This window comes from Apis florea, unplaced genomic scaffold (assembly GCF_048593485.1).
Source record: "Apis florea isolate Af1SG1 unplaced genomic scaffold, ASM4859348v1 contig_2897_pilon, whole genome shotgun sequence".
Lineage (NCBI taxonomy): Eukaryota > Metazoa > Arthropoda > Insecta > Hymenoptera > Apidae > Apis > Apis florea.
The window spans coordinates 2,347,772-2,372,635 of record NW_028256665.1 but is presented as its reverse complement, the minus strand read 5'-3'; the positions used below and the strand labels follow the sequence as shown (position 1 = coordinate 2,372,635).

Below are 24,864 nucleotides of genomic sequence, written 5' to 3'. Positions count from 1 at the left end.
CGAAAGAGTCAACCGCCGTTGACACGAAATCGAAAGGGAAATCACCCTTCGAGATCCCAACGGATCTCCTTTCGAGACCTACGCCCCACCTTTCAAAACGTTGATTCTAATCGCCTCCCACGTGCGGTCGTCAACACACGTCCAACGTTAAATTCCATTCTCGAGAAGGTTGGAGCGTTCGCGTGAAACCTGCGCCTCGGGTACCGTTTATGGGAATATAATCGAGAGGATCATCGCGGAGAAGCATCCCTCCGCCCGTCGTTCGAGCGCGTGGGCGTCGGAGAACTACACTTGGCTTAGCGTGCGCGGTCAGCCACGGGCCGAGCGTTAATACCTGATTAGATACCAGTTTCGTCACGCTTTCACTCGAACTTGTCCAACAATGAAACGACGGATTGAAAATGCATTTCGCCTGGATGGCGACGGGACAAACCGACGTACCAGGGGGAAAGTTGGCAGTCGTGACCGACTCGTTGACTTTCCACGATCCACATTGTCGTTGTGTCACCGCCGCTGACCTCCCCCTCGATTATTGCTGTCGATTAATAAAAACGATCGTGGACACGTTCGAAACCGCTGGAAAGGAGAGAAGGGATGGAGAAAATCTAGAGGAAAAAAAAAAAGAAAGAAAGAAAAATCCGTAAAAGGTCGAACGAAACTTTTCCTCGGTTGCGACACAATGGGGGTCGGGTCGAACAATGCAACGACACAGCACGCGACCGATTCTTCCTGCATCCACGGACGGTGACGAGAGGAAAGGTAGCTCGACGACTAACCGTTATTATCGATGCCCGCCGATTATTTTAATGCGGCGCGTTACGTAAAACGATCGAACACACCAATCCAATTAATCTCTGATGAAGGAAAGAAAAGGGACGACAAACATTTCTCCCCTCGAAACGATCCGAGACGCGTTTGACACGGGTTTCGAGATCGATCGAAGAAAGGAAGAAATTTCCAAGCCACGATTATTAATGCTTATAGCACACGCTTTCGGTTTCACCCTCGTTACCGCTCGCTACTGTGAGAAAGTTGTACGTGTCCAAACGGAGACGCGTGGCTCGAGAGGTCAGTCGGTTTTCTGGACAAGCCGAGAACACTGCTGTTAACGAGTGGTAATATTAATCACAGTTTCCTGCAACTCTTTGCACTCTCGACGGATGTCCTACAACGTGTTGCACGGTCTAATTAGGAATGGTCGTTCGCCTTCCTACTCTTGATATTCCGATCGATAAAACAATTGTCGAATTGTCATTCGTTTTCTAAATCTGCTCGTCCCCTTATTCGTCCCCGGATCGCCGTGAGAAAAAGCTTGGAAGAAACTTGGATAATAATATTATTTATTAAACTCGTTTCATCTCTCGCGGACAAAATTTATGGGGAAAATAAATACGCGATGAAGCGTATTTATTCTCTGCTTTCTTACGAATGGCTAATTACAAGGCGCAAGAAACCGTCGATCTTGCAACCGCGAATTTCACCTGGATAAGATATAAGAGGAATTTGCATAGTAACGTTATTTACGGAAACACCGGTTATCGATTAACTCGGTTTATATCGGTTAAGATAAAGGCGCGTGATTTCGCTGTGAAATCGAACGAACCGCGCCACGTTAAAATCGTCACGCAGTTACACTTTTGGGTTTAATAAAATATCGAATAAAAAAAACAGAGAACGAGCGTTGGTGTTCTATCGTGGAGAAATCGAGGGGACGGAAAAAAAATCTTAAGAGTTTAAAAGCGTGCCTCTTTTAAATTTAAACAGCGAAAGCAGACAAATCTTGGAATAAATGGACTACGACGAGTTAACGAGACACCTTTCCTTCGCTCGAAAAATTATTAAATTTTCATCGAATAACATCTCTCTCACGCCACCTCCGTTTCTTCCAACATCCATCGAAAATTTCCCGAATAAGGAGCCTCGATGCAGACGAAACCGCTATAAAATCGCAGGAAAATTGATCTGAAAATTATTCCTTCTTGGGTTTCGACAAGCCGAAGGAGGAAGAAGGAGGGACGATGGAGAAAGAAGGATAGATCGGGTTAATTAAACGCGAGTCGAAACTGGTTCATATCGAGCGTGGCACGTTTGGGTGGTAGTGACCCAGTGGCTCGAAGCGACGTAACAATTCTGATCCGAAGATAGCGGTACCCGGCGTGGTCCTCGATGCCTTCCTCGATCCACCCTGAGGACACTTGGCCGCTTCCCGGTAAACAATTAGACGCGACTTGCTCCACATCTTGGCCAACTACCGTTGCTCGCCTCGATCATCTTTCACGGTGGAACAGAAATTGCCAGTGACACCGGGGCGTTAAGCGCCGTGTAAACCTGCTCCCTTTCGTGTATCGACCTTGGAACGAATCAACCAGCCAGCAATATTTTACATTCCAACTCATAGGTGAGACGTTAATTTCGTATACGAATAGATGGTGGAGGGATTCGAATTTAATTTGAACACGAAGAAACGCAAATTGTTGTAATCAATTTGTGTGCGAATATTGGGTTCGGAAACGTTTTTTTTTTTCAACGACGAAAAGGACGAGCGCAGTTTCGATGTCGCGATTCGTTATTTTTCCTCTCTCTCTTTCTCTATCCTTTTTTTTTTTTTTTTTTGTACTCAAAGTTTCGTATCAATTTCAAGGAAATACAAATAACTCGAGGAGTATCGCGCGATAGTGTGTCGTTGCAACGAGTATCACGGGGGGAAATTCAATCCTTCGGATTGCAGTGCGGGCCCAGCGAAGCATCAATGCTGTCCAGGCATTCTAGTTGCATAGCGAAGTAAATAATCCGATCGACTCGTTACGCGGCGATAACTTCACCGCGCCCAAACATTTTTTCCCCTCGAGAATTCTTCCATTATCCGTAACCGAAAACGAGCAAAATGATTGGTTAATCGGATCAATTACCGTTGATACCATTGATGCCGTTCCTCGACATCGATATACGTTATGAAATATAATTAAGTCATCGTGGCTAAGATCGTGGGAAAACGTGTGCGCATAGCGAAATTATGACGCGCCACCTATGAATATCCGATTTTATGGAATTTCTAATGGAAGCTGGAGTTTTTCTTTCTTTTTCTTTCTTTTTTTTTTTTTTTTCCTTTTTTTTCTATAAATATTACTTTGAAAAGGAAAGAAAAAGAGAAAAAAGATTTTCTGAGACCCGTAGATGCCTAAGAAGATTGTCGCACACAAGTTATTTTCCTCGGTAATTAATTTCCTGATAAATCGAATTGACGACAAAGTTCAAGAAAGATTTCACAAAGTTAATTTCGCGTAAATAATGAAGCATATTTGTTGATTTACCGAATAACGATTTACGATAAGCAATTTCAACGACACTTTCACGTCGTTTTAGGCGTAAATGAACGTATAATTCCGAGTTAAAATAAAACGAGAATTTCCATCGCGCGTTGCATAAACCTTTCAACGACGTGTGTAAATAATAATGTAATATTGGTTCTTCTGACCGATACACACTGTAATTTATTCCAGGCGCGAAAAGGTTAAAAGATCGCGGCAGATTTCATTTTGCTCGAGGTCAACGATCGATTCTGCGAGCAATCGAAAGAAAGCAAGAGTTCCCCCTGATATTTAAATAAAATATAAATAAATGATCCAACCACGATAATTTCGAATCGGGGATAGAATCTTTTCTTTTCTTTCCCTTTTCTCGCAGTTGAAAAATTGAAAAATAAATCGAAAGGAAGGAAATTCCGATCGAAAATATATTCGATCAATTAACTGTAAAAATTAACTGTAAGAAGAAACGGAAGTAAAAGGCTTGATTACTCGATTCTAATTACGAAGGAAGTGAAGTTGAAACGATGTAATAATCGAAATATACTTATGAAAATTTATGCGAATATTATTCAACAATGTGCGTAACATTAATAATTATACAAACGGATATAAGCAATAAATGAAGCCTCGTTAATGCACAAAATTATTCCGCCTCGACAATTATCAAATGATAATTAACATTTCCAGTAAATCGCACACTTTTCACGATTAACGATTTGATAATTAAAACAAGCAGACGATTAAATTTTTATAAATCGTGCTCCCTATCGAATAATTATAATATCAGACTTCTCCTTGTATTTCATTGTTTTTTTTTTTTTTTTTTATATACTTCTTTTAAACTTTCTACGCTTCTTCTTCGATCGCTAATGTCAATAACGCGGATTGTTTTCAATTTTTATTTACACGAATTACCAACATCGACGAAAGTTTGATAACACGTATATCCTTTATTTCCATCGCATGGTACAAATGTCGCCATCAATCTTCATCGATATATTGAAATTCGATACGTATAAACGATAGTAGACGTAAAATAAATTATGCGTTGCTCGTGCATACGCATCATTATCGTGTATCTTTCTCTTTATTTCTTTTTTTTTTCTTCTTCGTTCCTCGCTTCTTTCGCATTTTCTTTTTCTTTTTCCTTCGACAGTACCTATTCGCGACCTTAATAACGACTTTCATCTTATTTTCACCGTCGAATTGGAAAACCTCGCGTATGATAGATTAATCGGTTGAACCCGACTTCGATTCAACGTAAATGGGTACACGCGCATTGCACCCATTGGTGGATGTAAAACGATGCGTTTTAATGAATGGCGCGTATGAGAGATTCCGACTTGAGAGATAATGTACAAAAAAAATCGGCCCCTTCACCGATGCCTGCGCACAATGAGTTTCTCGAAATTAATTAACTGTGAATGTAAGTAAGCTCGCGATGATAAATGTTCGAGAGAGGCTGACTGATATTCGAAACGAACGTATCCTTAATTTTTCTCTCCGTTTTTATTATAAATTGAGTCGAATCTTCGATTTATATCCCTTCAGATTATATTTTTTTCAATAATTAATTTGCAATGATTTCTATATCTCATCAAAATTCCTCGAGTTAAAAAAATCGATCTAGATCTCTGGTTTCGCACGCGTTAACAACAGCTTTCACGCAAAGAACGAGTGGTTGCGTAATCGCGAAGTTGGTAGCACGTTTCAACCTTGACTATTTTTTTACACGCGACTCGGGAACAATTTATAGAACAGGTTTGTACAGTCACACGATATTGGAAACGACGAATTTTCACGACGAAGAGATCCCGGAATTTGCTTAAGCTTGCCATGTGGCGTTGTCAGGGAGCAACGAACCAGGCCATAAACAAATTTATTCGCGCCAGCTTAAAGAGCTAAATTTAAATTATTCGGCCGATGCTTTCGTTCAATTTTATCGATCGGCGGCCACGTTAAAATTTCTCGAGTTCGAAGTGATACGAGTTATCAGGATACGCAATTACATAGGTCAACAAAAAATTCAATGGAAAAAGGAAGAACTTTCACTGTTCCCCTTATAGAGATTTTCTTAGATCTGTATGAGAACGGGAACGAAAGTCACTTGCAAGTTATATCAAAGATCGATCCTTAATTCGCTACCCATCGTGGGATCCATGAGAAACTATTTACACGTTTCTCTTGAATCAGGAAATGAGATAAATTGCCCTCTTTTCACCCTTGTTTAATCTACCGAGCGAACAGGATAAACGTTACGTTCATTAAGTTTTTCTTTTTTCTGTTATTCAGTTACGTGTCTTTTTTGCGGATCTATACAAAGCGAGCGAAACCTCTACTATACGATATTAATTTTTTCTTAATAAATATTTATGTTAATTTAAATAACAAAAAATTTTAAATGTGTGTCTTACGTTACATCAATAGAATTATCATATGTGTTGAATAAATATTTGTATATTTTATTGTATCTTATCTGATCGAATCGATTTTGTTCCTTTCTAGCATGAATTGATTTGTCGAAAAATATAAACGATTAAATGTAAAAATCATAGACAACAAGGTATAAATATTCTTCGAGGCGTTATTACTTTAAAATACAACGAGAGAAGAATGAAATAAACCTCTTTCTATACAATATGCAGCGAGTAAAAAATTCGAAAACATATACACTCACACTGTACAATGCTATAGTTATGCACACATTCGCGAGGTCCAGTACATATCCAGTGTTTTGTGTTGGGATGCAATTAAGGGGGGAGGAAAGGAGCGAAAGAAGAAGATAGAAAACACGGTAGAAAGATACGGAACTAACACGAGTCGGGTTCCTAACGCCCACCTGATCATACAGCACAGAGTCGACAGAGTATCGTGCTGAACGTGCGTCGGCTGTCGTCTCGTCAAGATAAGAGTAAAACTTGCTCCGTTATCCTTGGTTAAGATCGCACAATTGCAATAATAGGAAATTGCAACGAAAATATCAGGTATTAATTATCGACTATTCTCATATTCACATTGATTGCCTCAAAAATAGATTTCGATCGCTTTCTTAAATTATTTCTCGCAGATTTACACACTCGATTTACTATTACTAAGTTACGTTTATCCTGTACGCTTGTTTAAGTGTGCGTTGTCGACCGCTTCCGTTAACAATAAAGACATATATCCGGTTTGCAAACGGAAACGACGTATTTATAATATTGATTTGTCGCGTTAATGACTTGCAATGTCTAAACGCATAGCTCGCGCACTATTTGCTCGTGTGTACTATTTATCAAAAATATGTTACAACAAATTATTTTTATTCACTCACCATATGTTCCACTGCTTTTTCCTCGAGTTCTGCTAAAGTCCAATCTACGTGAAAACTCAAAGGCTGTAGGCGTGATTCCATTTCCCGAAGCCATTTTCTCAAACATTTCACTTCGTGTTCAAAATCTGTATAATAATATCTTTTATTTAAATAATATTGAATTCGTGAAATTATAATTTTAGAATTATTTATAATCTTTACTAAAAAACGAATTACCTGCCGAAATATCCTGTTGATCGGATACAAGTCGATCAACAGGTGCCATCATTTGTTCAACCAATTCCCATTTTGCATTTAAATGGTCAACACGCCACGCCACTTCATCTTTCAAAGCAGGGGCATGTGACACTAATTTTGCAGCTTGTTCGTTAAATAACTTTCTTCTATACGCCCTACGTCGCAGCTCCTCCATGTGAGCCTTAAATTTTATAAATAATACATGTTAATTAATAGTTATTTAATCTTTCACAGGATAAAAGATTCAATATAATATTCTATATTTAAATAATATGTACCGCACGCAGACTTTTATCTAACAAATTTTCTTCCTTGGAATAAACCAATTCTTGAAGAACCCTCAGCCATGAATATAATTCTGAGAACTGACTACTAACTTCTTTTAAACTCCATGATTGTGTAGATACATCAGTCTCATCCCATGTTAATTCACCATTAGCTTCCTATTAATATTAAATTAAAAATAAATATAATATATATCGTATATTATATATTATCTGATAAATATTTAAATCAAGTACGTACTTTACAACTATCTATCAAATTAGTGTCCATAATATAATCATAATTAGATCGTATTGCTGCCCAAAACTCATCTTTACAATCCTCACGATTTGTCCATAAACGCTGATTATGAAATTGTTTGGGATCTTTCCTGTGTAATATCAACAAACATAATTACAACATAATTATAAATAAACAATATAAATAGATATACTTACTAATAATATAGATGAAACATTTATTGCTATAAAAAGATTATACAAACCTTTTTTTTGTGAGACTGTTGTATGGCCTTTCTATTACTACACCCGCTTGACCATGCTTTTCTAAGCCATGGTTCAGCGGCTGAAGCGAAGATAAGGAGAAACTTATCTTCATGGCTTTGCAGTGATCTGCAAAAAAAATATATAAAAGTCAGAAAAAGAATTAGAAGATTATTTCATGGATATTTATTGAATAAAAAGTAATATGTATAATATATATTGAAAACATTGCTTCATAATAACCTATAAGAATTGATAAATAATTATTATCAAATATATAATTTTGAAATTATATTTCAATATTTGAAATATTCTATTGTTAAAATCATGCATCTTTAACCTCAAAAAGCAAGAGCAAAGTACACAAAACAAGTGTTAACAGATATATAGTTTATATATAATATACAGATAAGATATAACAGCAAAAATACTAAATATAAGAATATAATTGAATGCTAATAAAAATCAACAGTTATGATTATATTATATTTAGTTTATTGAAATATTTATTTGTAAATATGAAAATATTTGTATCGAATTCTAACTAAATATAAAAAGAAAAAAACAAAAGAATCGAGAAATCGAGAATATAACCTCTAGAAAATATTTCATATTTTTATCAATTTTAAAACTGTCAAATGATTTTCATATAATTCATTTGGCACACGAAAACTACTACGTTTCACGTACACAAAAACGTTGAAAAATATTTACGAAAGCAAATTTTATATACCATTCTTTAAAATCCTAAGTTATAAAAAAAATAATTGATTTTAGTGCATTAGACGCAACACGACATAAAATTTTTTCACCTGAGTTATCTTGAATACATTAATCAAGTACACGTGTAGGTACAACATTTGGCAGTGTTAATGTGAACCTACTGTGTACATATGCAATTCATATAGGTAGAATGTCTAAGTGTGCATATTTTATCAGAAATACAAAAGTCTCATATACGGTCCGGCTTAAGTTACAAGATAAGCACACTAGAAGTCATTCAAACATTCCCATTGGAATACTCACTCATTCTTATCGTAATTAGTCATGAAATAAAGTTAGCATTCTTTGAAATGGTCTCAGTTTATATGTATTATTCAGTACACGAGAAAAAAACGTGATTGAGGAAACCGGAGAACGTTGCAGCGAGAACTCGAGTTGGAGGGGCTGCACTCAACTGCATACATTCAAGGCACAGCTTCTTGCCTCGCAAGTAGATATGCAAACAATATATCGATGTGCAGAAGACATCAGGTACACCTGACTCGGAGCATTGGTACAAATAGATTTTAAATAAATCTCATTTAACACTTATTATATTTCGTCATTTTCGTTTCTACGTATCAATATAATATCGTATCGATATTCCAGCCTATGGTTTTTGCATTCTTTCCCAAAGGAAATGTTACTGAAAACTTTTAGTAATATTGAATTCACTCACTCATATTATTCGTTGCAATATTGAACAAACAAGCGATCCATTTCAGCGCACTGTTAATTATTTGTAAATAATATTTGCACAATTTTTAATCCAACGAGACCGCCAATTTTTTTTTAACAAAATACCGCCTTACACACCACTGTGCACACCGACATGCACCAACGTGCACTGTCGTACTGCGCATGCGTGTACGCAATAAGTGTTAGAAGCTACGACTCATGGCGGATTCTTAGTAAGATATCTATTCTTGTTATTTGGAATAAAACGAGATGAACCGATACCTAAGAAAGTAAAATGAGATAGAATTATAAGAGATATTCTTGTATTCGCAATAAGAAATATCAAATAGGTACGATAAATTATTAGACAAAAGTACTGTGCGCTATATATATTTGTATGCATACTTCTAATACGTATTTTGTGAGAGTGTTGAACTATTCAAGATGACATGTTTAAAATTATCGAATAATATTTGTAGATAAAAAATTAGGAATGTAATTAGTTATTAATCTACGTTAGTTAATTATGCAAAACAAAGCAAAAGATATTGTAACAATTCATTGTTTTCTTCAAATTTTTTTGAAATTTTAATATTATTTAATAAAAAGTTTTATCGTTTTCATCGTAAATGATTTTATCATTTTCTCTTAATAAATAAATTATGTATAAATAAAGTAAATTGTAAACAGAATTACCATCATTTATATCAATGTGTATTGACAATGCTTAGAAACCACAAATTTCCGTGTTCTTATATTTCAATCGTCGTATAATCTTTACATAAACATATGAATTCGTATTGCAATACACTTTGAACATAAAAAATTGAAACTTTTACAATCCTTTGCTAATTGATTTATACTACTAACATACAAAAAGCGATAAAGAATCTTATCGAATACTATTTACTACTATATATCAAAATATAATATATAAGTTTTGTGTACTTTAATAAAAATTGATTTTTAAATTTTGCTAAAAAAATAGAATAGAATCTATCTAATTTCTTTAACTTAGATGAACTATTAAATTCTAATTGTTCATAAAAATAATTAAACAATTGGGGAAAATATATAAAGGACAGGTAAGATACATGAAAATAACAATTGCAAATCAATTCGTTTATTTCGAATTGTATGTCATTGAAAAATCTCAATGAGAGACAGTTTAGTATTCTTCAGCTCCCTCTCCCTCACCTTCTGCGGAATCCATACCAACCTCTTCATAATCCTTTTCCAAAGCAGCAAGATCTTCACGTGCTTCGGAGAACTCACCTTCCTCCATACCCTCACCGACGTACCAGTGTACAAATGCTCTCTTAGCGTACATTAAATCGAATTTATGGTCAAGTCGGGCCCAAGCTTCTGCGATAGCAGTAGTATTGGATAACATGCAAACAGCTCGTTGTACTTTAGCAAGATCACCACCTGGTACAACAGTAGGTGGTTGATAATTAATGCCAACTTTGAATCCGGTTGGACACCAGTCGACAAATTGAATGGTGCGCTTAGTCTTGATAGTTGCAATGGCTGCATTAACATCCTTAGGTACAACATCTCCTCTGTACAGCATACAACACGCCATATATTTTCCATGACGAGGATCGCATTTTACCATCTGATTAGCCGGTTCGAAACAAGCATTCGTAATTTCCGCTACAGAAAGTTGTTCGTGATACGCTTTCTCAGCGGAAATGACTGGCGCATAAGTAACCAATGGGAAGTGAATTCTTGGATAAGGTACTAAATTAGTTTGGAATTCCGTTAGATCAACGTTAAGAGCGCCATCGAAACGAAGTGAGGCAGTGATCGAAGAAACGATTTGACCAATCAGTCGGTTCAAGTTTGTATACGTCGGTCTTTCGATGTCCAAGTTACGGCGACAGATATCATAAATAGCCTCATTGTCAACCATAAATGCACAATCGGAATGTTCTAAAGTAGTATGGGTGGTGAGAATTGAATTATAAGGTTCGACCACAGCAGTGGAAACTTGTGGTGCTGGATAAATTGCGAATTCCAGCTTTGACTTCTTTCCATAATCCACAGACAGACGTTCCATCAACAGAGATGTGAAACCAGAGCCAGTGCCACCTCCAAAGGAATGGAAGATGAGGAAACCTTGGAGTCCAGTACATTGATCTGCAAGTTTACGAATACGATCCAAGACAAGGTCAACAATTTCCTTGCCAATTGTGTAATGACCACGGGCATAATTGTTTGCTGCATCCTCTTTGCCTGTGATCAGTTGTTCTGGATGGAAGAGTTGACGATAAGTGCCTGTGCGAACCTCGTCTGCAAAACGAAATTAAAAATAAAATAATTATTCAATTTAATATTTAATTTATTGTTTATAATATATTAACCATGAATGGAAAATAATTACATACCGACTACTGTAGGCTCTAAGTCGATGAAAACCGCTCTGGGAACGTGTTTTCCGGCACCTGTTTCACTGAAGAAAGTATTGAAACTATCATCTCCTCCTCCAATGGTTTTGTCTGATGGCATCTGACCATCAGGTTGGATGCCATGTTCCAAACAATATAATTCCCAACAGGCATTACCAATTTGGACTCCAGCCTGGCCAACGTGGATTGAGATACATTCACGCTAAAAAATATAAATAAATTATAAAATAACAGTTAATATTTCCTTAAAAATTAAAAAAAAATTTTTTAGTAAATTTTTTTATTAAATTTTTATATTTTATATTTTATTTTATATCATAAAAATTTAATATTGCATTTAATTTCAATAACACATTTAAAATGATTTTATATAAAGAATATTTGACAGCCATCATTAGCGAAGTATCGATCGCGTAGCCTAAAACGACGCGTACATTCCCTGCCAATCAATAGACGTGAAACAATGAAATTGCGTTAAAGCGATTCATTTTCTTAAACCAATTTTATGAAAAACATATTATTTAATCAATTTTATTAAGAATATTATCCAAGCTAAACGATTTAACTGTTTTAATGGTATCTAGTTACTAAATATGAGTCATAACGGAATGGGCGGAGCCGGCCGGTTGTAATCGTTGCAACCAAACTATCCAGAAATAACACTTCTGATTATATCCTACAAATTTACTTTCTTATCAATATTTACTCACCATTTTGAAGTCTAGGGATGTGGTTTACGCTCTTGTAGAAAGTGAGTAGTCGATAGTTAAAGCAAGTAATGGAACTTCTGCTATCAACCACACACGACGAAACAGTCGAACACCAAACGATTAATGCGCGAGAGACGCTTGCAACGGGATCTTATACCCCTGACTATCGACTCTTTTGGCGCACCATCATTGGTTGCTGATGACCTCATCCTAAACTCCGATTGGCCGACAAGAGACCGCAGAACGCCACGGCGTCTCTACGCATGTTTCCTACACACGAAATATAGTATCCTTCTGTCATGCGACATTTATTTTATTGATTTTACAAATTTCGATGGGCGCAGCAAGAAAATTGATATATAATAACTCTTGTTCATTGACTTCATGACAATTGATTCCCAATAAAGTACGTGTATTATAACAAGTACGGAAATATAACTGTTTCTAATTTATTCAAGCGTGAATTGAATTATCGTTCAACGGAATAAAGTCCAAGAAGATCTTATTATTTTTGAATATTTTAAAGAATTGTTTTATGTTAGTAGTTTGATATTACAATTCGTTTCTAAAAATAATGGCATTTATGAATGAAATTAATTTTTAAAATGATATTTTTAAGAAGATACACGTCTTTTTCATTCAATACTCATGTATGTATAAAATGAGAATGTAATTAAAATATATTAATTTCGTTTTCATTAAAAATAAATATCAGAATTTTAGATTAAAATATATTAAACGTTATATTACGATTACAATTATAATTATTATAATCATAATCATATATAATTTTTCAGGAATAATATATATTACTATTCATAATTTTATGAATTCTAATTACAAAACAATGTGTTTTACAAGAATTTTTCATGATATTACGTTTTTCACAAATAATTACATTTAAATAATCTTATCATATTTATTGTCTGAAAGATTATATATTGGAAACATAATTTTTATTACACGTTGCAAATATAACACAGTTACAAATCAAATTTCTTCCATCATAATGTTTCACGAGAAGATTGTCATCAAAATTTCACATTACATATGAGAAGATGTACAAGAGAAAGTTCACTGTAAGTAGTACTTGTTCCACTCTTTTAACACAAAAACTGTAAATTATTTTTCTTTTATATACATCATTAAAAAAATTTTGAAGCAATTATGACGAAAATTATGAGGAATAAAATGAATGTGACATTTATATAGAGTTATAATAATTGATTTTGCTTTTACATTTGCAATGTTTAAAAACACTGTCCGATGGAGAAATGCAAAACAACGGTATACTTATTCTTAGTTGCAAAACTACAGCGGGATATGGGCGTTGAACTTGTCCATTGGTTAAGAATAGACATTGCGTCGCAGAATTTCTATTCGGGAGACTTACCTGTAAGTCTAGATCTTAGAATTGTGAAATTATAAGCAAACGAGAAGATCTTGTTTCTTGTTGAAAAATATCAATTAACATGTTGTGAAAGTCAGTCATCAATTATATTTATTTCGTGATAAAATTGTTAAAAGATTAAAGATAAAAATTATCTCTTTTTATTATCACCATCTAATTGATATTGATTACATCTTTAAATATCTAAGATCCAATTTCGTTATTAATTATTTAAAACTTAAATTAAGTTTTTTTTCTTTTACTTAAATTTCTTTTTTTTAATAGGAAGAGAAAAATATTGATTTTCAATATAATTACGTAAGTGGCCATTTTCCATTTCTGAGAAGAAATCAATATCGTCATAAGAATCAATCAACATCGCCAAAAATCAAAACAATATAGCAAAGGTTCGTTAATATGATAATGTGTATCGATCATGACTACATAACTCTTTTTTCCAGCTTCTGAATTATATGAACACGCTCTGTTGATTCCTTTATATGCAGAAGCGTTAAGGAAAGATGAGAGCCGTTGTGAGAGAGCCACCTATGCCAGTCGACCGTTCACTTTTTCTAAAATTGGTCACAGACAGCCGGATCTTGCCTAAGGAAAGCAGTAAATCGCAACGATCCTCTCTTCTGGAAGAGATGTGCAGGGTGGGGCACAGTACATTGCCAGAGAAAATAAATAACTCATCCGTATGATGTGCACGCAAAAACAATTTCATTCATCCTCGAGAGAATTCAAAAATTATTTGATGATTATTATTTTGTCTGGAAAGAAAAATAATTATTTTCGAATCAGTGTGTGGTCAGAATAATTTTTTGAATTAATATTTTTAGGCTATGGTACTTGGACAGTCTACAAACACGTAATAATTATCTGTTCAATAAAATGCAAAGTTTATTCGTATTTATTGAATAAGTTAGAAAGTTGTTAAACAAGTTTTATCAATTCTCAATAACTTTGTTCAGGTAAGAATTTGGAAAGAGTGTTAACCTATCGATAAATTATTATTAATTTTTTCCTTCCTATTATTATTTTATCATATGATTCAAGTTTACAGTAACTAATAAATATTATTCTTAGTTGCGATCATGAAAATTGATCTTCAATATTAACATAATCGATACCGGTATTACCGAGTACCGGACGATGATGTAACAGATCGACCACGCGCTTATTGTCCTTGCATTTGTAGCAATCTTGTTCTCCAAATATAGTTAGCCAATGTTCCAATGTTTATATTTGTACTTCATCTCTATTCGTATAAATAATTAATTGAATAAAATTGAGAAAGGAGATAAAATTTTCATTTCAAGAATATTACATTATTTAATTAAAAAAAAAAAAAAAAAACTTTGAAATACTTATCTAAGATAATTTACATTTAATATTATTGCATTAATAATCAAAGTTATCATATTTACCAATGATTAATTCTGAACGCGTGATATCTAATAACACTTAATAATTTTTGTTCTATTTTCTGCTTCTCATTAGAATATTCCTTCTATGATGATGATATAAATGACGACATCAAGGATGGATATCTACAAGGACAAAGGAAACTAATTTAGGCTAAGGATTATTTTTTAATAGAATAAACACTTATATTAGTTGTATATACTTGCTTAGTAATATATAGAGTGCCTATAACGTGTATTTCTGAGAACAAATAAATCACATATAATTTACAAAAAGGAACTTGACGCGGCGTTTAATATTGCTCTTATCGTCGGATAATGACAAGGTATTTATTATCTATAGGCATACGAATTTTTCATTCATTTTTTTCCTTTCTGAAGGACCAACATTATGAACGTGTACGTGTACACCTGCAAAAGAAACTTCAAGTTCGTCGCATTTCCTTTTAATTAATTCCAATTAATATAAACCTTATTCATTGTTCATCGGATAGAATAGAAAAAGAACGTGAAGATAAGAATATATTATTATATCATCTTTTCTTTTTTTTCAATTCTTCGTGTACCATCGAGAAAATTATACACCGGGCAGTGAAATACGTAGAAAAATTGGCAAAAATTTTGAAAATTTAATATCGTTCCTTATTCTTGAACAATATTTTTAGCCATTAATCTTTTACATGTTATTTTTTCTCTTAAACAGTGTACAAAGAATAACGTTTCGTTAATGCCAGAAACACGAGTATTTCGATGAATTCGATAGGATACGTCTTCGATCTTAAATTTAATCTTTCTCACCGTTTATCTGCAAGTTTAATACGAAGTGTCCAAAATATCGCAACTCCAGAGTATTATTATCTACGATAAATTTATTAAAGATTTCTATTTGCTCTAGCTGAACTTTCACGGTGTACCAATAATTTGTATCGAATACTATTGTCTAGTTTATGTCGATTCAACGTATGCCTAACAATACGTCAATTTTGGAATTATTTCATTCCTCAACAAATTCGTAAACACCTAATTATTCGAAATATTTTTAAATATTTATTGTTCTGAGACGCACAGACGAAAGTACAGAGCCTGAGAACCATCAAAAATCCACGAATTCACACGATAGCGAGACATTTCATTTTTTTTTTTTTTTTTTCGTCGTCGATCCTATGACTACGATATAAAACGGCACGACGTCTACGTCTAAACTTTTATCTATGTACAATAAACGTTTGGCGAGATCCTCGTGAAAAGAAACGTCGATCGAAATCGGTCGTCGCTCGAGGTTCGCCGTAAGACTTCTATCGCTGATTTTTTTCAGGATCGATCAGCGCTATAACTAAAATTTACATCTAGATTATTTCAAGTTATTTGCACGAGTTGTCGTTTGAAAGATTTCCAATATTCAAATAGGTTCGAGCGAAAAATTTCCCCTCATTTTTTTTCTTCCTCCATTCCACTCTAAAACACGACTCTCGTTTTCGTTCTACATTCCTGTATGGCGACATTAAAACTAATCCGTTCACGTATATCTTTTGGAAAGAGACGTTTCGAAAAATAGCATAAACGTCGATGGGGAAAAAAAAAAGAAAAGAAAAGAAAAGGAGAAGAAAAGAGAAGAGTGGAAAGAATTAGATTATCGAGAAAAAAGTGATCGAATCATTTGTTCCAGGGCAGTGTTTGAAAGAATAATGTCGATCGAGTGTGGAATATCCTTTTTCATTCCTTTTTTCGACTTCTTTATACCTTTTTATCGCATCGATATCGATTACTCTGAACAATTCCGTACACCGATGAGACGACGTTCGATCAAATATCAGAAAATCACTTTTGTCGACAAGAGGTGTGTGTTGACTCGCCATTCCCGTTCTTTAAACCTGTCGTTTCTCACTGGATTCGAAATTCAATAATAGTTAACAGTATAATGCGCTCTCTACCTAAACGTACAATGGCACGATCGGGTTGAACCTAGGCCGAATTTCAGGATCGTAAATCGCTAATCCAAATGGTTAAGCCGTTATCTAACGTCACCGTTAACGGAATAAATTATCCTTGACACGAGAGACACTCGGATTAAGTCACGAGGGAAAACGGCTATTCACCCGTTTAATCGTTGAATATAAATCTTCCGATCCAGTCCATTGATCGATATTTTAATTATTCGATTCATTTCACCTTGTTCGAATGCGTAATTCGTGAATGAAACAAGATTCGCGGCCTCGACGATCGAGCAAGATTCACACTTGCCACGGGCTATATGTCCTGGATTCCATTGAAACGTTTCTCTGGCGAGTAATCTGGAGATTTACTCGTCACCTTGATCGTTATTCCGCAACAGTGAACCAATGTGGAATCCGTAGCCTACTCGATTGGCGAGGCCTGTCACGGATCAGAGAGTCTCCTCGTCCGCGTCTTCGTCCTCCGAACCACCGTAATTCTCGCCGCTATCCTGGCGGTCAACAGCGACGAACAGCGCCATGAATCCTTTGTTCGATATCGTGTCGTCCGTTCGGAATCTTACCAGCAACGCCTCGTTTATCGAAATAAAATCGGTGGTGTTCTGGAAAAATGTGACCGTAAGAAGAACACGCTTAATTTCGTGTATACGTCATTAATTTCGTCGTGTCTTACGCTATTTCCGCAGAATCGTCCATAGAGGAGGCCAGACGTGTCCAGGCCGGAATAAACCTCGACGAAATCGTAATTGCAATCGCTCTCTGATTCCAGTTGGAACGTGACAAACGTCAAGTGCACGTTTTTACCAGGTGGCGCCTCGATCGCCCAATCGCAATCGGTTCTGTGGTCGTAATTGTGGACACCGTACCTCGCGTGCGAGTACAAATGCCTCACTTCGTTCGTTGCAACCAGATGGCCACCGCAAGCTGTGTACGAGAGGAGCGAGTGAAATTGTGCAAAATATCAGAGAGTGAATGAACTTTTTCATATCGGCGTATAAAATTATTTCGATACACGATATACAAATATATAAATAATCAAATCGTGTAATGATAATATTTTCTGGAATATTCTCATGCAATTCTGATGGTCGAGTAAGATTTTAGGAAAAATCGAGCATAACACGAAAGAGTTCGTGCTTTGGAAAGTTGAAATCACGATGCGAATATTGGAGAAATAATTCGTCATTCTTTCGACGACGAATTATATACGTCAGATTACTTCGTTTAAATCGATAGCTGTTTTACCCGTGCTGTGAGTCGCAAAGAAACCTTTCCTCTGGACGGAAGCATCGCTCTTAAATACCATGTACATTTGATTCCCAGTTGCCAAGATTGGATGGGGTTCTTTGGTACCGCAAAATTTGCCGAGAACGTGGCTATCCGGCGAATCGCCGTCGTAAATCGCGATGTGGTCGTAATTGCATTCTTGATGGGATTCCATCTCGAAAACTTTGAAAACCTGAGAAAGAATTTTGAATCGTTGATCGAATCGTTAGATCGAAATGACATAAATATTTATAAACATCCGTTAAAAAAATAATTCTTGGACGCTAACCAATTTAATACGATGACCCGGCTTGGTAACAAAATGCCAGACGCAATCTTTTAGGCCAGGATAGTAATCTGGATAGTTTGGCGATGTTATAGTACCCATAGGTGCGGCAATTTCGTACTTGCAACCGCCCTCCTTGCAGTCGTGTCCATTTTCGTGAAGCGTAAATCCGTTGTGACACGAGCATTGATAAGAGCCTATCGTGTTTCTGCACTCGTGTTGACAACCGCCATTGTTGGTCGCACACTCGTCCATGTCGGTGAAGAAAACTGCAGCAAAACCAGTTTTCTGGATACTGAAATTACACACATGGAACGAAATGTATAGAATTATATTAGAAAGATATTTCCAAGAAAATGGATATTTTAAGAAATTCCTTTTGTTCGCGATATTACCTGTTATCAGACGTGAAGGTTACTCTCATCGAGTTGCCCTCCGAGGTAATAAGCGATGGTAACCTCGAGCCGCAGAAAACTCCGTGCTTTCTCAAAATATCGTCTCCAAGCTTGCTGCTCACTTCCACCGAGTCGTATTCGCATTCCTGTTGACGAGCATTCGTACCTTCGAGATCGAAATGAGTGAAATTCAGCGTGATGCGGTATTGAGGCGGAGCTATGATCTCCCAGACACAATCCTTGTTTCCTGGATAAGTTACCGGAAACGACGGACTCGTGATAGTTCCGTTGCTGTCCTCGAACACTCCGCCGCAGGCGTCTGTGATAAACGACGCGTTAATCGACAGAGATACATTGAAATCCTAATCTATCGTCAGTGAAATATTTCTAATATGAACTAGAATTAGAGAGAAGAATCGTTTCTGGATAAATCACCTTCGCAATGTTTTCCATCGGAATGCAATTCGTAGCCAGGTTTACAGGAACATTCGAATCCGCCCAAAGTGTTGATGCAATTGTGTTCACAACCGTGATCGATCAACACGCACTCGTCGAATTCTAAAAAAAAGAAAAAAAATACATCGAACCTCCACTTTCGATCAAACTTTGAATCGACTTTTCTCGTTAAAAATTCTAATTTATATAATTTTCATTCCTTCCAATTTCACTATTTACCTAAAAAGAGAAAAAAAATTGCGTTGAATCTTCTTCCTCTAAAATTCCTTCTTATTCGCTATCATTCGGCAAAAATTTCAGCAAGGATCATTACAGCAGGACAAAGGAAAGGGACGAGGCGAAATCGAATCGAGAGGCAGATCGAAGCTCGATCGAACGCGAAACTGGATCTTACCTTTCATGAACGTGGCCGAGAATCCGGCCTTTTGCACAGACCCATCGCTAACAAACTTCACCAAAAGTTTGTTGCCCGTCGACTTGATGTCCGGCGGTATCTTGTAACCGCAGTAAACCCCGATCAACGGCGAGTCCGCGTTATGACCGTCCCGCACCTCCACGTAGTCGTAAACGCAATTGTCGTGATTCTCGATCTCGAACGATTGAAACTTCAACGCCACTTGGAAGTTTTGGGGCACGGACAGCTTCCACACGCACTCCTTGCTCGATTGATAACCGTCCGGATAGTTGGGCGATTCGAGATGGCCGGTGTCCTCCAACTCGATTTCGCCACCGCAAACGGCCTCGTAGGACGCCGTGAAACCACGATGGCCCGACTGATAGTTGGACGTCACGTATGTGACCAGCATTCGACTTCCGCTCGAGACCACAGGCTCGTGGATTTTACCGCTTCCGCAGTATCGACCTGCGTTTCAAATTAAATTACGAGGGATAAGTTTTAAACGGGAGGGGGAGATTATTATTCGAGGTTTTCTTTTTTTTTTTGTTTTTGTTTCATCCCTTTATGAGAATAATCGTACGGGATAATCTTCTCGCAATAAATATCCAGCTTAAAATATCGAATCGAAGTAAAAATACGATATTCGCATTGATCATGCGCGAGAAAGGATTAAACCGATCTTACGACATGCATCGACAAACTAAATCCTTCCATAAATTTTTCTCTCCAACGAGAGCGATTATTATTCCTAACGGTTTAAAAAAACCTCATTTTCCGATATCGTTAATTGTCAGAGGGAAAGGGAAAAAGTGGGATGAAAATACGCAATATATTCGCAAACAGGATCTCGTATCTTGAAAACAAGGTATCTTCTTCGCCGCGGTGAATGCAATATTCGTGATATATACGATACAGTCGCATAGACCAGGGATAAGTATAAATTTCTCCCCGCTTGTTTCCATCTTTTTTATCACCGATCGTTTCACTTACCCAACACGTTACTCTTGTACCAATATCCGTCTCTAATCTCGAGATAGTCGCTGCGACAAAAATTGCTTTTAAATATATCCAACGACGTAATGTTGAGGACTATTCGTTCGCCATGCGTGGCCGTGATCCTCCATTCGCATCGCTCGCCCTCGGACGGTGGCGAGCTGTTCGGATGGGTCGGCGATCCGAAACTTCCGCTGTTCTCTTGAAACGTTCTCCCGCATTCTGTGGAAAAATCGAATCTATGCTATAATGCACAAAAATCAACCAGATCTCTCAAATTTCCAATTTTCGAATAAAACTGATCCGAAAAGGAAAATTATTGTAACGAGACGACTTACTGTAACATTTGTAAAGAAGATTGGTTTGGGCGATGTCTCCTTCGCTTAGCCGAAGTCTCTGCCCGATCTCGGGACGCTTTTTCCCATGAACTTCCATCGGTAGAATCGTGTCTAAATACGTCCCCCTTGAAAACGTGTTCTTCGCGTAGTGCATGATGGAGTCGTAATCGTAGGGCAAACCGAGGGAATTCACCTCGTCCTCGGTCAATTTGTTGAAGTTGTACTCCTGACCTGTACGTTTTAAAATTCGATCGAAACAAACGAAACGATGATGAATAAGTAGCTGGATCAATCGTTCGCATATAATCAATGAGCAAATCTTTCCAATTTCGATCCAACTGTGTTCGAATTAACCACCTCGAGTCGACAAGCATCAAGTAACTCTATATATATATATACTATATGTATAGGAAACTCGACGTCCCATCGAAGAAACAAAGCCGATCGATTTCATCGGGTATCCCAGCTGCTGTCTGACCGTTGTTCGACATTGTCAACCATTTCCTAGCTGGTCGTCACACGGCGTTTCGACGGTGTTCAACACGCGTTATTCGATCGTTCAATCGCGATCATTAGCGATGGGATCGAGTGGCATCATCACAACTTGTAACTTCGAATCCTTCACCACCCTATATTTCCAAGACGAAAAAGTAGCGATACCGAGTAAGCGTAACTTCGAATCGAAACGAGCAAATCGATCACAACTCGAGCCCATCGCTACCAACAAGAAACAGGCAACGAACAAGATCTCTCGCTCCGAATTGTCGCGTGATTTTATCGCGTGGCAAGCGTGGCTCAAGGTGTAATTTCGACGGGGTAAACAGATGGTGCTCGGTAATTAAACAGCTCGTTACCATTCGCGTTATGAGTATCCATTAATCGGGATGCGATCGGTGTACGGCTAGGGACTGTCACGCACGCATGTAAATATTAGAATACCGCCCCACACACATCCCCTCCCCGATTAGTTGTCATCGCTAATGATTGGTGAGATTTGCACGCTATCCAAATTGGCCCATTAATCTAAAACGGATACACAACGCGTATTCGCCGCGAAGGCAAACGCGTTTCCGGCTGAAATCCGAGACACGTATCGAAGGAGGAGGGATCGAAAGGGATCGTTCTCACGTTCGCCAAACATCCACGCCAAACGTTGTTCCAGCGAAACGACGCCGTTCCTCGATCGAATTAATTCGATCCTATTGTTAGTGACATTTGCATTATTCAAGATGGGTAATGAAGGGTCGAGGTGTCGGCGAATCGACGCCGCTTTTACGCCGTGATTCCAGCCACGGGGAATTAATCCCGTTTAAATTATTCGCCGCGGTTCAACGAATCAATGAATCAATTTTCTACGGCTAATAAATTTATATTCGTTCGCTGGAAAAGGGTTATCGCTAATTTGACGCTCCGATCTATTAGTTCGAATTAATATCCCTTCGTTTAATTATTTATTAATCTCGTGAATTTTACATTCGTATCGTATCGTTCAATCAAACTCGCCGAGGAAAGGTACGAAAGATGGAATATTCCGTCACAAATGATGACTTTACTATCTAATTATTGTTCGCACGGAAGAATGGAAAGTCTCGCCTACCTGACATGATATTGTCACGGATAATTTGCACATGGCGATCGCGATCGGGTCTGGTGTGCTCGTGCCAAAAACCGACCACGTGTCCCAACTCGTGCACCACTATTCCAAACTTGTCGCAATTCTTCCCGATACTTATCGCCTGTGGCCCGTTCCCTCTCTTCCCGACGAACGAGCAGCACCTTTAACGTTAAAATTGTCGACAAATATTTTTATTAACCAACAGGGGAAAGGGACTTTCCTCCTTGGGAGAAGGAAATCCAACTCACCCGCAAGGCCTCTCCGTGAAGAGTATATAATTAGGATGCTCCTGGGGTACCCTTTCCACGAATTTCACGCAGGTGAAATTCTCCCAGTGTCTCATCGCCTGTTTGAACAGAGCTTTGTGGGCGCCGGAAAAATTTCCATCGATCTCGTACGGGATCACCCCGTGATCCCACACCCGCTCCTTCCGAGCCGTCGCCGCTCTCCTCGCCCTGCCCGACAATCTCTGCCTCGCGGCCCCGCGCTTCCTCGCCACCTGTTTCGCCCCGTGCTCCATGTCGTAGAACTGGATCGAACGCAGTTGCCGATCGTGAAACGACACCACCTCGTCCGAGGACTCGTCCAACTCTCGTTCGATCGGAGGAATCTTTCGACTGCGATGCCTCCTCTTCGGCGTTCTGCAAAAATTTTACGCAAAAATTGGTCGGGTATCGTGTTCTTCATTTCGTGATTTCCAATCGTCAAAATTTCCCTTCGTAAGAAAAATCCGATGGAAATTTGTGTTAATTTTAAAAAAGGAGAGGCAACAGCATAACTGTTTATTCGGGAAATAAAAAATAAACCGCTCAGTTTAATCGGATAGGCACGATCTTAAGAGGTTTATGTCACTTACTTCCCCTACTTCAATCCGCTTAAAGAGAACCATCTAAAACGCGGGCGGGTCGAAACACCTCCACTAAATTTCCATTCCCCGATCTTCGCCCGATCCTCCCCCCTCGCCGCTTCTTCCACTCCTACATCCTTCGAAAACGTCAACAGATTCCCGGCTAATCTTCCCGGTGTCCTTTTTTCTTTTCTTTTCCTTTCCACCATCTCCTAGCGCTATTTACTCGACGCGTACCTCTGTTTTGTTCCCCTTTCGCGGGGTTGAGAGAGAGAGAGAGAAAAAAAAGTCGTGGAAAAAAAGGAAGAGAGCGGGAAGAAGGAAAAATAAGAAGAAAAAGGGAGAGAGGAAAGAAGAGGGGAAAATATGAAACACCGGAAAATTTACTCGCTCAACATCGGCATCGAAGCGTTGAACGCGGTTGGGGCTCGTTAAAAAACTGTAAGAGCGGAAAATTTACGGCGCAAAGCGGCAACCATCAAATGTTTAACGTCGGTGGAAATAACGTTGGGGCTCGTTAAAAGTGAAAGCTTGTCAAATTATTAATCGACGGTATCGGCGTCGCGATAGTAGTTGCGCCGTTCCTTTAAAAACGGATATTTTTCTCGCAAGAGGGGTAACAGCGTGTTGCAAAACAGGGTGGCGGAGGATAATCGACGTGGGTACGTACGTGTTGACGAAGCAAATAACACGAGGCGGATAATCTGGCCAAAGTCGACAAAGTATCGTTCAAATGCCGTGCAAATAGTTTATGGACGTCACGCGAATTGTTGTATTCTGCAAGTTAAACGAACGCGCTGTCGTTTCATCAAGCGATGGCTGCGAATCGATCGCGCGTAGAGATAGATCGACGAGTTTTTTAAACATATACATACATATGTATCGAACGATTTCGATTTATCTTTAGAAATTTTTCGAAATTCAAAACTTACGAGTATCAGGGACGAGCGATTGTACTTGCCGTTATTTTTGGATGGATTGGATTTAAAAAATACGCTCGAGTATATTATCGCTGGTTGGAAAAAACGAGACGAAGCAACGAGATACGAAGTTGCCGCAAAAACAGGTGTTCGCGGTTATAAAAATGGCAGCGAAGCACGGCATTAAAGCGAGCCATTGCATCGTGAATTGAATGCATCGGCACGCGGGCGATGCCTCTCTCTCTCTCTCTCTCTCTCTTTTTTTATTTCGCGATGAAATTGCTAGCGGGCTGGAACAAGCGCGCTTTTTAGAAACCCCTTCGGCCTCCGCGAACACCCCTTTATCGGCGGGAAAAAGCAATCGTGGCTAACGAACTGACCGACCAAGTGTCCAAT

The 24,864-nt window shown here is 37.7% G+C and overlaps 3 protein-coding genes and 2 long non-coding RNA genes across 29 annotated transcripts in view; 2 read left to right on the top strand and 3 right to left on the bottom strand.

Moving 5' to 3' along the window:
- Positions 1-9,205, bottom strand: part of LOC100867097 (uncharacterized) — a 103,986-nt gene extending 94,781 nt beyond the window's left edge. For 9 of the 11 annotated variants that reach the window (XR_015291897.1, XR_015291899.1, XR_015291898.1 and 6 more), the window contains exons 1-6: positions 8,652-8,788; positions 7,628-7,754; positions 7,384-7,513; positions 7,137-7,301; positions 6,838-7,039; positions 6,622-6,746 (exon numbers count right to left, since the gene is read on the bottom strand). Coding sequence is in view for 4 of the 11 variants with exons in the window: in XM_086907544.1 (XP_086763670.1) it covers positions 6,622-6,746; positions 6,838-7,039; positions 7,137-7,301; positions 7,384-7,513; positions 7,628-7,754; positions 8,652-8,655 (753 nt within the window). In the remaining 7 variants the exon portion in view is untranslated. Of the gene's footprint in view, positions 1-6,621; positions 6,747-6,837; positions 7,040-7,136; positions 7,302-7,383; positions 7,514-7,627; positions 7,755-8,358; positions 8,789-9,066 lie in introns of those variants that run through there. The other 2 variants (XM_086907545.1, XM_086907546.1) reach the window with 2 other exon arrangements.
- On the top strand, positions 6,126-9,695 carry LOC147657715 (uncharacterized). The gene is made up of 2 exons (XR_015291925.1): positions 6,126-6,292; positions 8,727-9,695. It is a non-coding gene; the product is annotated as an uncharacterized LOC147657715 (long non-coding RNA).
- A 477-nt stretch (positions 9,696-10,172) lies between these two features.
- On the bottom strand, positions 10,173-12,304 carry LOC100864365 (tubulin alpha-1 chain). The gene is made up of 3 exons (XM_012488634.2): positions 12,187-12,304; positions 11,456-11,678; positions 10,173-11,360 (listed from the first exon to the last, which is right to left on the bottom strand). Exons 1-3 carry the CDS (start codon positions 12,187-12,189, stop codon positions 10,234-10,236), a joined length of 1,353 nt encoding a protein of 450 aa, XP_012344088.1. The 5' UTR covers positions 12,190-12,304; the 3' UTR covers positions 10,173-10,233.
- A 54-nt stretch (positions 12,305-12,358) lies between these two features.
- LOC105735933 (uncharacterized) lies at positions 12,359-15,283 on the top strand. Of its 7 annotated transcripts, none has more exons than XR_015291916.1 (6): positions 12,359-13,265; positions 13,490-13,581; positions 13,862-13,983; positions 14,038-14,232; positions 14,419-14,550; positions 15,080-15,283. It is a non-coding gene; the product is annotated as an uncharacterized LOC105735933 (long non-coding RNA). The 7 variants fall into 7 exon arrangements; XR_015291912.1 differs by having other exon boundaries at positions 13,459-13,581; XR_015291915.1 differs by having other exon boundaries at positions 13,399-13,581.
- Positions 13,715-24,864, bottom strand: part of tok (tolloid-like protein 1 tolkin) — a 51,636-nt gene continuing 40,486 nt past the window's right edge. For 2 of the 9 annotated variants that reach the window (XM_086907549.1, XM_086907548.1), the window contains 11 exons: positions 22,950-23,342; positions 22,684-22,862; positions 21,087-21,317; positions 20,746-20,970; positions 19,753-20,220; positions 19,338-19,460; positions 18,903-19,221; positions 18,511-18,802; positions 18,201-18,414; positions 17,629-17,879; positions 15,193-17,557 (listed from right to left, as the gene is read on the bottom strand). In XM_086907549.1, the coding sequence (XP_086763675.1) occupies positions 17,387-17,557; positions 17,629-17,879; positions 18,201-18,414; positions 18,511-18,802; positions 18,903-19,221; positions 19,338-19,460; positions 19,753-20,220; positions 20,746-20,970; positions 21,087-21,317; positions 22,684-22,862; positions 22,950-23,342 (2,866 nt within the window). In that variant the 3' untranslated portion in view covers positions 15,193-17,386. Of the gene's footprint in view, positions 14,838-15,006; positions 15,130-15,192; positions 17,558-17,628; positions 17,880-18,200; positions 18,415-18,510; positions 18,803-18,902; positions 19,222-19,337; positions 19,461-19,752; positions 20,221-20,745; positions 20,971-21,086; positions 21,318-22,683; positions 22,863-22,949; positions 23,343-24,864 lie in introns of those variants that run through there. The other 7 variants (XR_015291910.1, XR_015291908.1, XR_015291905.1 and 4 more) reach the window with 7 other exon arrangements.